General features: G+C 34.6%; 1 protein-coding gene across 2 annotated transcripts; it reads left to right on the top strand.

Annotated features, from left to right (window-relative positions):
• Positions 1–6967: 6967 nt before the first annotated feature.
• On the top strand, positions 6968–14777 carry LOC132607030 (serine/threonine-protein kinase ATG1c-like). Of its 2 annotated transcripts, none has more exons than XM_060320816.1 (14): positions 6968–7484; positions 8740–8860; positions 8978–9036; positions 9667–9731; positions 9880–9973; positions 10052–10132; positions 10257–10365; positions 10598–10670; positions 10753–11024; positions 11232–11387; positions 11469–11587; positions 13265–13553; positions 14025–14095; positions 14290–14777. In XM_060320816.1, exons 1-14 carry the CDS (start codon positions 7257–7259, stop codon positions 14527–14529), a joined length of 1977 nt encoding a protein of 658 aa, XP_060176799.1. In that variant the 5' UTR covers positions 6968–7256; the 3' UTR covers positions 14530–14777. The 2 variants fall into 2 exon arrangements, with proteins under 2 accessions (XP_060176799.1, XP_060176800.1); XM_060320817.1 differs by lacking the exon at positions 6968–7484 and adding an exon at positions 7798–7978.
• The last annotated feature ends 418 nt before the right edge of the window (positions 14778–15195 follow it).

Genomic DNA, 15195 nt, shown 5'->3' with positions numbered 1-15195 from the left:
ATTCTTTAGATAATTTATAATCATAAAAATATTTATAATTGGGGCAAAGAAAATATTACTCCTATTTTATGAGTTAATTAGTTCTAGAAAATTACGTCAATAAAGAATCTAAAAAGTTAAAATCAAGCAAGTATGTTTACCTCGCACCCTGACACGCTACACTAAAAGCTTGTTTCGATGGTTGTTACCGTTTGTATTGTGAAGATAGTGTAAATACAATATTTATTTTGATTGTTATTTTAATTTTATTATATGATATCGTTAATTTTGATTGTTATTTTAATTTTATTATATCATATCGTTAAATTCACAGTTACGTAACGATGAAAAGTATCAGTTTATGTAAAAACCGATTTGGTTTTATTACGTTGTTACCTTAATAATTTTTTCTCATTTTGTCTTTACTTATTATCTAATAATTGTTATAAAACTTTATAATTGTAAATAAATAAAAGAAGCAAACCAATAACTTTATAGAGAGGAGGGAGAGATTGTATTATCACTTTTCTTGGTGTTACAAATGAGAAGACAAAACTCCCTATTTATAGAAGAGTTTTGCCTCGAAACCTACAACATATACAACTTGTACAAGTTGCTCTACAACTTGGTACAACTAAGATACAACTTGCAAGTGCAAGTTGTATTTGTCACTTTAAGTCAAGTGGTACAATATACACTTCTAGTTGTATGATAATTAATAATACATCCAAAATACAACTTGACAAATGGTTTATAACACTCCCCCTTGGATGTTTATTAATAGATAATGCGCCTCGTTAAAACCTTACTAGAAAAATCAAATGGGACAAAACCTTGGTTAAATATTATTAAATGGATATCCATTAATAATATTTACAACACTCCCCCTTGGATGTCCATTGATAGATGATGTGCCTCGTTAAAACCTTATTAGGAAACACCCTATGGGAAAAAAGTCCCAGTGAAGGAGAAAGAGCACACATATCTAGTAATACGCTTTGAGAGCTACCTCATTAAAAACCTTACCAGGAAAAACCCAAATGGGATAAAACTTTGGTTAAGGGAAAAAAAGTACAATGCGTATTTAACTCCCCATGATTAAAGTATCACATAATTCTTGAAGATGATGTACTCCGATCTTGTATACCAACTTATCATATCTTGAGGTTGGCAGAGCCTTTTTTATCAGATCTGTCAAATGATCATTTGACGAACGGGTTGATCATCTGCATCTTCATTCTTTAGATAGAGTTGTATCATCGTCATATAGTATTGTTGCAGTCACGCCAAGTACACTCTTGACTTGCTTTTTAAAGTGTTGTTCTCTTTCTATGACTTGACTATCAATAAAATAACATGGTATGACAGTAATCCTTCATGAAAATAGATAACATATCTAGATCGAACTCTTATGTCAATCATATGAATGCCCTGTATATCCAAAACACTTGACAATATTTGTTAGGATAAACATATTCATGTCGGGACTTTCATTTGCAATATGCAATTGATCTTATTTCAATATCTCTATGTAGGAGAGAGATTATATCATGCTCATAGTTACATATAGCAAGACAAATAAATGCATCAATTACACAAATATATGATACTTCAGGACCAATCTAATTTTCTCATTTCAACATCTTTTAGCAGACAATCTACTGCTTTCGGAAACTCTTCAAGAGCTCTAGAAATATTAACTCTTCAAGAGCTCTAGAAATATTCAGGTAAACAACTTGCACAATAATATGAAAGGTTCTAATTATCATAAAGAGACAAGGGTAAACAGGTTCATCTTTGTTCCCTTCGTCAATAAATATTCACTAAGGTGATTAAATCACATTCACCTTACCTGATTTAATCCATATAAGGATTATGGACAAGTTTCCTAAGAACTTGTAATGTCTGGACTGCAGGTCCAATAAAGTTTACGCTTATCAAGATGTATCATATCACTTGGTAATTATTTCTACGTCCGCATGCTTTAAGAGACGTAGAACTCAGATCCTCACAATCTTATACAGTATTGCGTGCCATATTGTATCAAAGATATCGTCAACGAGATATCATTTTATCGGTTCCCAATTCGACATAACTTACTGAGATCTCATCACTTCATTATTTTCAAGTATCTGAACCTCCCATAAGGTTTCATGAAGTGCTATGTAGTAGGCTCTTCAAGAGCACATTGCCTCCTTATTATTATTATCATTTTTATCATTTGCTCCTTTTTTTTTCAAGGATTATTATATTTGGAACCGATTGGTCTACCATGCTCCATGCATGTTGTAGACTTTGTCCTTCAGGGACATTGAGAGCATTTTGTAGATGAAATATGAAATAGTTAGGTTAGGAAATGCTTCCAACATTTGACTTGAATTATCTGAGGATCATACTGATGATAATTCACAACATATTTCTCATCTGTATTTTCTCTCCCTCTAATGTTAGAAAAATATATCCCCATTTTCTTTGGGAAATCCATCTGTGTGCATCATGGTATATCCATTAATCATATACACACATCAAAAGCTATAAGATGTAAATATCTAATTCATGACCCTGAACCAATTATGAGGGGAGAATTTATCATAAATTATTGGTCTGAAGCATACAAGTGTCGTTGTATGCAATATATCATATCTCATACCAACATCTGGAGCTCTGTTCTCATAAGCAATGGTTTAGCTATATTATGGAGGCATCCAATGCCAAACCAGCTTAGATATAAACCAGCATTGTCAAGATGAATTGTCTTGATTATATATTCTGAAAATTGGGCTTCCAACTCAATTATTTTGAGCAAGAAACTTCGTAAATATCAAACTGTCAATTGACAATAAACTTACATATGACCATCCAATAGATACATCTATTTAAGACATCATATTGCAGGTGAAGGGGCCCACATTCACATTTTATATTTTTCAGGATTTCGGGGATTTAGTCCCAACATTAGCTGGTGTAATCAACTTATCATGAGAACAAGCAACACAAACAAATTCGTGAAGAATCTTCTAGTTCTTCAATATATTTCGAATACTCAATTAGCACATCAGATTTAAATCGAGACGACCAAAAATGGTTAGGTCAACTAAAAAATTATACGTACCAGCAAACTTCAAGTTTACCATGACGACTGCTATTTATTTTAGTAAACTTCTGATTTACTATTCCATGAGCTTTTATATTAATAAACTTTTGGTTTATTGCAGTATGTGATCTTATCATGCTGGGGGTAACGTATCACATACGTATTTCTTACCCCGTAACTTGGGGATATTCAATCTTCAAATCACTTGTAATCTCAATATGATAAACATTTTTTTTTGGCTAGTGAACTTCAGGTTTACTACAATTTATTTTCCATCGTAACAATTACGATCTAAGATAAATGGTGCTATCATATATAACCTCTTCGAGAGACTTTAATTTATTTATCATAATCAGATATTATTTGGACGCTGCTGGTGTCATGATACTTATAGATAAACAATTAGCTCCTCTGGAGCCCTTGATCATTAGTTTCTAGTACCAAATATTTTTTAGATACTTCTGGTATCACGAAAGAAAATTTGGTTAGACACTACTGGTGTCATGAAAGAAAACAATAATCAAATGGAAATTTTTTAAAAAAATTAAACTATAAATTACAAAAAGTAAACGTTTAGCTCTAAACTTTAGTATATGGAATATCTCCTTCAAGGACATTAGCCATTAACATCTGACTATTTTGTATCAAAGCGCAACCACATAGTAACCACATCCTTTAGGAAGAGATACATTAATGTTTATCTCCTTCAAGGAAATCAATAACAACTAACAATAATGCATCAATGTGGTTATAGCAGAAAGCATTCTACTCTGTTCCCTTTTGCCTTAGAATGATACTTGGATAAAACTAATTAAGATGTTTCTATGTACGACAAGTACATGCTGCAACATCTTAATTTCATACCACACAAATAAAATGTATATTCCTTGTATTTTATCTCTCCCGGAGATAGGTTGTGGTATTTCTTCATTCACTTCGGGGAATGAATCCTGATTATTCAAATGTGCTTGCTATACGTACTACGTTCATCAATAACTCGTTATTTTCCTCAAGCACAAGAAGATATTGCTTCAGAATATTTCTCAAATTTTTTATCAATTCTTTCTGCTTCAGGAGTAAAGTTTAAAGTTTTACCACTTCTGGAGTAAAGTTTAAATGTTTACTACTTCGAGAGTAAATTTCAAAGTCTTACTACTTCAGGAGTAGATTTCAAATATTTACTATTTCAAGAGTAAATTTCAGAGTTCTACTAATTCGGGAGTAGATTTCAGAGTTCTACTACTGCAGGAGTAGAGTTCAAAGTTCTATTACTTCGGAAACAAATTTCTGAGTTTGTTACTTCGAGAGCAGATTTCTGAGTTTATTACTTCCGGAGTAAAGCACATAGAATATTCAGAATATTACTCCTTAATTGTTCTAACTATTTTGGAGATAAGTCGTGATATTTTCACAAACAAATACACGTTCATATTTATTGGCGTTACTACATACTATCATATTAACTTCAGGGAATGAATCTATAGTTACAACATTTATCAAAAGTTTTCATTCTTCAGTAATTAAACATAATTATCTGAACGTGCCTTAAGCATATGAAATCGTGATAGCTCCGAACCTCTTTAATGATATTGCTACTTCAGAAGCAAATCAAGACATATAATATATAAATTTTTTCTCTAACATATCTTTGAGAGTATACCTAGCTTCAAGGCAATTGCTACTTTAGGAGCCAACATGAACACCATGAGATATCCAAAATATCCCTGAAATGACCGTATGCCACATATTGATGGATCCCACCAATGTGATGGATCCCGCCATTGTAAACAACATTAGTAGGTAGTGTAGCCAAATAGGACACTTACCTTCGATCATTAAATACATGCAAGCAGTGCTTTGCCACTCAAATTTCTACCAAATAATTAGTGTTGAAAAAACGTTAGGATCCTTGAATCCTTTGCTTAATTTCATCCAATAATGGGATCATGTAACTTTGTTAACATGGAAAGGAAACAGTATGCTAGAAAGGAATAGAACTCCTTCTAGCCACTGTATAATAAAATTTACTTAAGATACATACCTCATGAAGGGTAGACAACTTAAAAACTTACCCTTGGAATCGTACGTTTCCCTCTCTAGAATAACATGCTAATATGACAGATCTCCGCCCATGACAAACATAGCATCAACTTAATTTCTTTATGACCCTTGCACTCGTGTAACTTCACGAAGTGCACCTTCGAGGCTTTCAAAGTATTTACTCGAGATGACAGAGTCTCGTGCTGATAATGTGTTATAAAGTTTTATAATTGTAAATAAATAAAAGAAGCAAAGCAATAATTTTGTAGAGAGAAGGGAGAAATTGTATTATCACTTTTCTTGGTGTTACAAATGAAAAGACAAAACTCTCTATTTATAGAAGAGTTTTTCCTCTAAACCTACATCATATACAACTTGTACAAGTTGCTCTACAACTTGGACACAACTTGTTACAACTAAGATACAACTTGCAAGTGCAAGTTGTATTTATCATTTTAAGTCAAGTGGTACAATATACATTTCTAGTTGTATGATCATTAATAATACATCCAAAATATAACTTGACAAATGGTTTATAACAATAATCATATTTTATCTCTTATTATACCTTTGATGGCTCTATATTGTACCCTACTTTTCTTGTAGTTTTATCCTTCAAATTATTACTGTCTAGCAATTATGTAACGACGAGTACCGAAAAAGTTTATCCAAACTGTATATTCAGCAAAACAATACAGTGCAATACATTATGAAACAATACTAAGGCCACGTTTGGACATGGTTTGAAATCATGGTTTGAAACCTGATTTCAAACCATGATTTCAAATCATGTTTGGACAAACAATTTGAATATTTTAAGTTGTATTTTCTTTTATAGATATAAAAACCCCATAAATTGTGAAAACTAGCAAAACATTCTCAATTCTTATACAATCTTACAAAATGAGCAAATCATAGTTTATAACAAAATTAGTACACTACTAGAAGACTTTTCTAAAAAATACAACATCAATTAATCCAACTTTACTTCAATAAAATCGAAAATTTAACATGAATAGTAATGTAACTACTATTTAATATAATCTTCCCACATAAATTAAAGGTTGGTAAACATAAATAAAGATTGGTGGAAGTTAATGAGATTGGTAAATGATTGATGGGGTAATTGTTAAAAATATTTACCAACTTATGGGTCTTTTTTTTTTACAAAATATTAACTTATGGGTTAAATTTTGTATTTACATAGTTTCAAACCCCAAACCACGCTTTTTGGATGATTTGGGTTCAAACCATGGTTTCAAACCATGACTGAAAATTGATGACCAAACGCCATGGTTTGAAAATTGATGGCCAAACGCCTACTAAGTAGGCGTTTGGTCATGCGTTTTCTAACCATGGCCCCAAACCAGCGTTTGGACATGCTTTTTTACTCATGGTTTCAATTTTTTTAAATATAAAATTTAACCCATAAGTTTATATTTTGTAAAAAAGACCCATAAATTGGTAGATATTTTTAACGATTACCCCATCAATATTTATCAATCTCATTAACTTCCACCAATCTTTATTTATGTCTACCAACTTTTAATTTATGTGGGAGAATTATATTAAAGAGCAGTTACATTATTATTCATGTTAAATTTTCGTTTTTATTGAACTAAAGTTTGATTAATTGATGTTGTATTTTTTAGAAAGATCTTCTAGTAGCGTATTAATTTTGTTATGAACTATGACTTGCTCATTTGGTAAGATTGTATAAGAATTGAGAATGTTTTAATAATTTTCACAATTTTTGAGATTTTTATATCTATCAGAGACAATACAACTTAAAATATTTAAATTACATGTTCAAATATGAAACCAAGTCCAAACGGGGCCTAACAACCATCCAAAAAAGTGGAACATCAAACTTCCAAAATCCAACACAGAAACTGAATCATAAAATAAGATGAAGTACATTTGATATCTCTCTCCAATCTCTATATTATCTTTAAGATTCAGTCCCCATCACCATACTTTCCTCACTAACAATCTAAATTATCATCTCCATAATCCATATCCGTACACCACCGTACCAAAATTCAACAAAGAAAAAAAAAAAAACAACCTGAATTTCCTTAATTCTGCAATTAGCACAATCTTGACTACTTAAAATTGTTAAGGTTTGGAATTTTTTGCTAGGATGGCTAAATTTGTGGTTGGTAATTATTTGATTGAGAAGCAAATCGGCTCGGGTTCTTTTTCAACGGTGTGGAAAGCGTGCCACGTGGTCGATGGTACACAAGTGGCGATCAAGGAGATTGTTACTGATCGGCTTAATAGTAAACTTAAGGAGAGTCTTAAATCTGAAATTGTTATTTTACAGAGGATTAGTCATCCTAATATTATTCGCTTGCATGATATGATTGAGGTGAGGTTCCACTACTCAACTTAAATTCAATTTCAATGTGTGAACTATATGTATGGTTGAATAAATCTTAGAATAATTAATATTCCATACTTTTGTACAAATTCGCATTTTGCTGTTGCAAACTATAGTGGCTGCCGAAATTGTAAACAAATACTTCCTTATTTTGTTTTGATTTGACACGGAGTTTAAGAAAGTAAAAAAAAAAACATTTTTAAATTAATGATATGCAGAATGTTTTGTTCACTCCCCCCCCCCCCCCCCCCCCATCCCCCCTTTTTTTTTTAAATCTCTCATATAGGTTGCCTGTATGTTTCTTTCTTTCTTTAACGTCATTTATCTTTGTTGCTATTACTGCCTATTATTATTATTGTCTTGTCACCTTTTCTTGAGCCGAGGGTCTAGCGGAGGCAGCCTTCCTACCTCCTGAGGTAGGTAGGGGTAAGGTCAGCGTACACTCTACCCTCCCCGGACTCCACCATGTGGGAATATACTGGGTATGTTGTTGTTGTTTGATATGCAGAATGTACCAAAATACACTTTAATTTTGTGGTCTTAAATATGTTATGTGAAAAGTTGAAATTAAAGAGTTGTAAAAAAGGGAAAGAGGTATTATTGTTTTTGAACGGACGAAAAAGGAAAATAAGACAAACAAATTTAAGCGGAGGGAGTAGTACTAATGTATAGCCTATCTGGTCAAACCTTCAAAATCTATTTATTTTGAAAAGTGTTTTTTTGTATTTGGCTAATTAATTTGAAAAATCACGTTTGCCAATATTAGAACAACAATTTGTGTTTGCCGAGGTTAGAAAGGTACTTTTGGGGGAAAAAAAATACTTTTGTAGCAACAGTTTCTTCTGCTACTACTCAAAAGCACTTTTGGTGTCCTAGAAGCTTGGCCAAAGAGGCTATTAGTAATATGTAATTATGAGGATTGATTATAGGGAGATTTAACTCTAGTGTAAAGAGCAGCTTTGCCTTCTTGAAGTTCAATGGAAACTTGAACTGCTGTGCTCTTTTTCTTTTTAAACTCTAGATAATGGTAAAATTCAGCGGTTATCCCTAGCTATGTATGGATGGTACAGTGTTTCTACATTTTAGTGTAAATTTGGCACTGTATATCTGCAATTTGGAGTTGCATTGTCTGACTGATTTGATAATCGCTTAAAAGAGAAACAGAATATTTATTTGGACCTTGACCTTCATATCTGTTCTTTTGATTTTGCTCTAAAAGAACCATCATGTGCATGAGTTGTAGGAGCCGGGAAAGATATATATTGTTTTGGAGTACTGCAAAGGAGGTGATCTTTCAATGTACATACAACGACGCCAATGGAGAATCCCAGAAGCAACTGCAAAACATTTCATGCAGCAGCTAGGTTCGTTTAAAGCTTCTATTTTTCTTTTTCCTATTTTCCTCTTTTCACTTTTAGACTGAATATTCTTTTCTAGATGAATTCCGCATGGTAATATTCATATTCATATATGTGCCACAGCATCAGGTCTAAAAATCCTTCGCGAAAACAATCTAATCCATAGGGACCTAAAACCTCAGGTTTGATTTCCTTCCAGTGCTACGCTCCAAATTTAATTTACTTCAGTAGTTAAGCCAATTTACAAAGTTGAACATATGAATTTAGTTGTTTTTTGCCTAAGCAGGAGCATTTAGGTGCTGAGATCCATGTTCTTTTCCAGAAGTTTCCTTTTTGAAGTCATGAGCATATATCTATCATTGGAGCTTTTCTCTATGCATAACCAGCTCATAGTAGCTAAGGATTTGAAAAAAAATATATAATGACTGAACTGTAGGAAATACTTGGCATGACATACAGATAAAGGTGATCGAGGCATGCAGTTGCTTTATTCCTGAATAGCAAATCACATTTCTCTAATATAGGTTTCTTATAATTAACTCGTTACTCAAACTAAATAACAAAGGACAAGGAAGGCATTCAAGGAGATAACTGTCTGTAAACGCATATGTTAGTATTTTTATCTTCTATTTGGTACACCTTAGTTGAGGGAAGGAAGCTGAATATGTGTTTTTCTACGAGTGAATAATGTCGTTGGTAGTAATTCTTTCTTTGGGAAATAAGAACTATTCCGGAAACTTTTTGAGAATTTGAGTGGTATTTTGTTGGAACTGTCAACTCATTGACTTGTGTCCTTTGCCTTGATCCAACAGAATCTTCTATTGTCTGCAACTGATGACAACTCCACCTTGAAGATTGCTGATTTTGGGTTTGCAAGGTAAATCTGTGGTAATTGTTGGAAACGTCTGTTCTCCTAAAGCTCCCCTTCCTAGAGGTCTTTCATTTAACGTTTCACCTCTTTTCAGAAAACGTATTTACTAGATATTATTTCGTCAATGACTCAAAGTACTATTCTCTCTCGTCAGATCTTTGCAGCCTTGGTTGCTTGCAGAAACTCTATGTGGGTCGCCGTTGTACATGGCTCCTGAAATAATGCTACTTCAAAAGTATGATGCGAAGGTGGTATTCTCTTTGAACGAACACCAACCATAGGCTATTCTCTTTTGGAAACCGATTAACTTTTGGCTCCAAATGCAGGCAGATCTCTGGAGTGTTGGTGCCATTCTCTTTCAGCTTGTTACTGGCAAAACCCCATTTACTGGAAACAATCAAATACAGGTGTAATACCTTTTTCAGCTATGCGTAGTAACTTACCTTATTGGTTCTTTCAGTTTCAGATTGACCCGTTAGATTCAACTGCCTTGCAGCCCTTTTCTAAAATTTCCCTCCATTTTTCCTGTAGTTGCTACAAAACATAGTGAAGTCCACTAAATTGCAGTTTCCTCTGGATGCCAAGAATTTAAGTTCTCATTGCATAGATCTGTGTCGGAAATTATTGCGCCATAATCCAGGTACTTCAGTTATGTTGTCCGGGTTTCAACAGTTTAAATACTTCATTTTTGTGTTGTCAGGACTTCAGCAGTTTAAAATCCATCATACACTTAGACTTCTGTACTTAGGTCATAGTTTTCTACATGCTTTGGCCGTTGAGAAGGCCATAAGATTTAAGTCAGAGTAAACATTACATGGCATTTTCTAATGAAAAGTTCGAAATTTTCTGTTTCTGCGTATCTGAACACACAGTGGAGCGGTTGACATTTGAACAGTTCTTTGACCACCCATTTCTTGCACAGAAGCAGCCTGATGAGTTGTCTTGGTAAGCTAGTTGATGAATTAAATACTTGGTATGACATACGCATTTCAAGGCACGGTCTTTACGTGTTGGACATGGTACACAGGAATCAGAGACCGCAAAGGGTAATAGATGGGTTTTCTCTGACAGAACCCAATCCTCTAAGGAGCACTGAGGAAACTTTTCAGGAAGATGGTTTACCATTTAGTCCAGATAATGATTCCAGCAGTCCTGATGGTGGTCCTCCTTTTGCTGGGATATCACAGAGATCTTCCAGTGGATTTTCTCATGATGCAAAAGATGACAGGAAAGAAGTTTCCAGTGCTCCAAACAAAATCGGTCCTCCTTTGAATTGCAGCAACATCATACAGAAATCAGGTATTATTGGTTCTAGTCCTGGCCAGCCCCGACATTCTGAAGGCAAGCTGAAGGAATCTAGTTTGATGGACCATAGACTATGTCCAGGAGGCGCTCTTTGCAATAATGTTCCCAATTTTCTTTTAATTCCTTTTGCTTATCCTATAATTAGTTTGGTCAGATACAAATATGCTGATGTGGTATTCACCTGATTGACTGATTCAACAGTGGCGGATTCATTCGAGTTGATTGAGCAGGAATACGTCCTTGTATCTTGGTCTCTCATGGACTCATCTTCTTCAGCAGGTGCTTCTAGGCTTAGCAATGCACCATTTAGATCAAGTTGTTCCCTGCAAGCCTCTCGGGACATAGACTCCACATTAGGTGAGCTGGTAATTATTGTTGGTCCTGTAACTAATAGCATAGGTCCTCTACTAAGGTTGGAAAGTCCCTCTTCTGCTCCAGGAGCTTCACAAGGATCCACTGATATTGTAGACCCTCTGGAGCATCCAACTGATGGCATAGCCAGAGTTGAGTCTCTGCAACATTCTGCTTCTGCTATCACAGAGTTGGTAAATGAGAAGGTAACTCACATTGAAGACATTTCCCCTATAAAAATATTGGAAGTGCTATATCTGAATATGTTAGGTGGTTCTTAGCATGCAGAGGTGGAGGGAGAACAGTTTAGTCATCTTTTTTTCCTCATACGCTTCACTTTGAGAACAATACAGTTCTCTGGCAGCCTTGCCACTCTTGTTTAGCATTGATTTAGTGCATCCAAGGTTGGAGTCTAACATCTTTGCTCAAGCTGGAATCATCCAAGTTTATCAACTTTTTCATCTGTGTACTTCAAAAGTATATTTCGAAGTTACCTAGGCATGGTGAAGATGTAATTGTCCTAGTCGTTTATCAATGATAAAGGTAGAAGTATGAACATCTTCATCTAGGTGAAGACAGACCTTCGTTTCACTTTTCTTGCTGTTTATTCCGAGAAATTGGGCTAAACATATTTGTAGCTGTGCATTGTGTTCAGTATCTTAAGTTTGAAATCATTTTTTGTGTGTCAGTTGAAAAAATCTCTGTTGTGACAAATGTGAGTAGAAGGTGCATAGGTACAAACTTGAGTTGTTTCTGAACTATGTTGCATCTTTACATACAGTCAACTTTTTAATTCCTGAAAACCTTTAAAAGAATTGGATAAGCAAAACGAAGCTTTTTTCCTGGTGGACCTGGTCATTCACATGGTATCACGTTCTATTGTGATTTGTAATTTATGATCTAAGCTTCATTTATTTATCTTTCTGGGTAAAGTAAACCAAACATCACATACATGATACATGAGATCATCAACCAACTGCCCTCAATCCCAAACTAATTGGGTCGGCTAATGAATCTGTAGTATCCGTTCTACTCTATTCTTTCCTATTATATTCTAACACTATATAATTCATCTTTTAAAGTAGGGTTTGTCCAAAACTAGATGTTCTCTATATCTTGCACTTATCCCAAGATATACAAGTTTTGATGACACCGGACTTGGTGTAAGTGTAATGATAAGATATAAGCCGAATCACATCTAGTTGGTGTCTGGAATTGTGTTTTGTTCTTTAAATCATTCGAGAGATTATAGGTTTTCTGAGACGACCTTCTTCTCCAAATGGCAGAGAAGTTCCCATATTTATACCTTTTCTTGTTGGAAGGGCATTAAAGGCACAGCCTTTACCCGCACATAACATGACTGTGTCCATAAATGTTCTATGAAACATGTTTTTCACTTTATAGGTTATCTTCGTATTGTGTAGCACTCCCATAGGGCTGCTCCATATTAGCCAGCCAATTCTAACAAACTTGCCTTATAGAGAAAAAAGAAGAAAATAAAAATAAAGAGCTGTGATTTCTGATTGGATTCAATCAATAAATCAAGTCTTCTGGTGAAAACTTTAGCTGAGTCGAAACTCCTTGTTTGTTTACAACTATAGCAATCAGGTTGATTTCTCTTGAATATGCGCAAACTTTGTTAATATCAGGTGGTGCTAAATGTTTGAATGCTGGTGATATCTTTGCATTTGTATCTGCCTACTCTTTAGAAATTATTTTTGCGTTAATAGACGCATTTAACTTTTCAGTGTTCTCTAGCTACTATGTTCTGGAAGTACTGCCACCGCATGATTCTTTTTGGCTTGGCAGACAATTCTGCTTCTAAGCTAATATTGGATCATTACTGATGTTTGCTCACTAATACTTCTCTGCTCTGTCTATAGATTGCCGCAGGTAGGCATCTGGAAGCATTTTCAATTGAGCTTGTCATGCTTGCAATATGGAAACAAGCCTTGCATATTTGTAATACGCAAGCGGCATCCGCAATTCAAGGAAGTCCAAACCAAAAAACTACCAAATTGAGGGAGATTTTAAGGGACAGTCGAGTAAGTCTCAACATTAAAGAGGACACTTGTAGCATTTTGCGGCTAGAGAATGTGTTAACTCATATTCAAAGAGCATTTCTGAATGAAGTCGGGAAGGCAGAGGAACTCGCCAAACATATAGAGCCAGGTAAGTATTTGGACTTATTGAAAGAAAAAGGTGCCTGGTATGAATAAGTACTGAAACTTGTGTCCATGTCAACAAAAGTATTGAAACTTGTGCTGCTTGCCACCCTGTTTTATTTGACCTCTTTGTGCTTTATTTGTGACACTATTCCAGGTTAGTGTGCTTTTGGTTTGTCCTTTGTTTCTATTTCCTCCCTCTCTCTTATATGCCTAGCTTAGCTTTAATCCCATTGTTAATTAAAAAAATATGCTAGCGATCTGGATGGTTTCTGAGAAGGATCTGGAGATATAGAATTACCAACTCTTGTGTAGCTATTGCTTGTATTATGTGTACGTGCATCAAATGTTTTACATCAGGCGTTCCTCGTTTTGGTAATGTTTTAAGTTTTTTGCTTGAAATTGATTCATAGACCTACTTTTTATGGTCGTAGCAAATAAGATGAGACGTTTAGGTCTGTTTGTTACTTGTTTCTAGGAAATACAGAGGTGCCAGATGCAATGGAGATAATATTTCAATCTGCTCTTGATCTCGGCAGAAAGGGGGCAGTAAGTATTTATATTACTCTTGCTAGTCGCTGGTGGAACTAATTTCCACTAGCTACAATATACAATTGTCGCCATGTAACATTAGGGTGAAAAAAAAAAACTTTTAGACTCTTAAGATTTAAAAAAAAATAAAAAATCTTTAGACTCTTAAGATTCAATCTAAAGGATTTATTAGATATTGAATTATGTGGTAGGTTGACGAGTACATGAGCCGGACTGAAAATGCAGTGGTGTTCTATTCAAAAGCAGTGTGCTTGTTAAAGTTCCTTCAAGTGGAAGCACCATCACTCATTCTAAACCCCCCATTCTCACTGACAAACTCCGATCGTTGTCGGCTTGGAAGTTACATTGATGTTCTCAATAACAGGCGAAGTGTTTCAAGGTTGAGGATCATGACTCTGCTCAAGTGTGACGATCAACACTGCTCCTCGTGAAGGCGATAGACCGAGTGAGAGAAAGCTGTTAATATATAATGACGATTGACTACATATCACAACTTATTCTGTAAAGTTCTTTATCTGTACAGTTATTCTTTTCACTAATTTATAGAAAGTGAAAAGTTCTTTTATATGGTTTGAAAGCTATATATTACTGTAATTAAAATTCCTTTTTCTTCAAAATTTTCAAGAATTTGAATTCCTTGGACCAGTATATACAGAATACAGTATATTGCTTTGCTCGATGATTATGACCATCTCATTCTAGATTTTGAATTTCTTGGAACTGTGATATGGCATCCTATTCTATACACAACTCAAAACCAATAGGTTTTATTGGAAAAAGGAAAACGCTAATAGTGCTTCAATGAATGCCGGTGTTTACCTTGTAGTCATTACGTAACTTTTTCTGTTTTGATGACATGGGAACTCGCAGCCGCTATCCTTCTACCCTTCGGGTGCGCACAGGTAAACTCAACTCCTGTACAATAGCTCGCAAATCACATAGGAGATAACCCGCACTAGGCAAGCCCCGTGCGACGAGTTCGACCCAGAAGGCAAAATCCTCTGCTGATGTAGGCAAGGGGTTCCGAACCTGAGACCTCCATTATGAAAGCCCATGCTCAATCAACTGAGCCACTCTTGCGGAAAAGTATTGTATAT

This window comes from Lycium barbarum, chromosome 8 (genome assembly GCF_019175385.1).
Source record: "Lycium barbarum isolate Lr01 chromosome 8, ASM1917538v2, whole genome shotgun sequence".
Taxonomy (NCBI): domain Eukaryota; kingdom Viridiplantae; phylum Streptophyta; class Magnoliopsida; order Solanales; family Solanaceae; genus Lycium; species Lycium barbarum.
The sequence above is the reverse complement of the archived record's forward strand: the minus strand, read 5'-3'. Positions and strand labels throughout refer to the sequence as shown.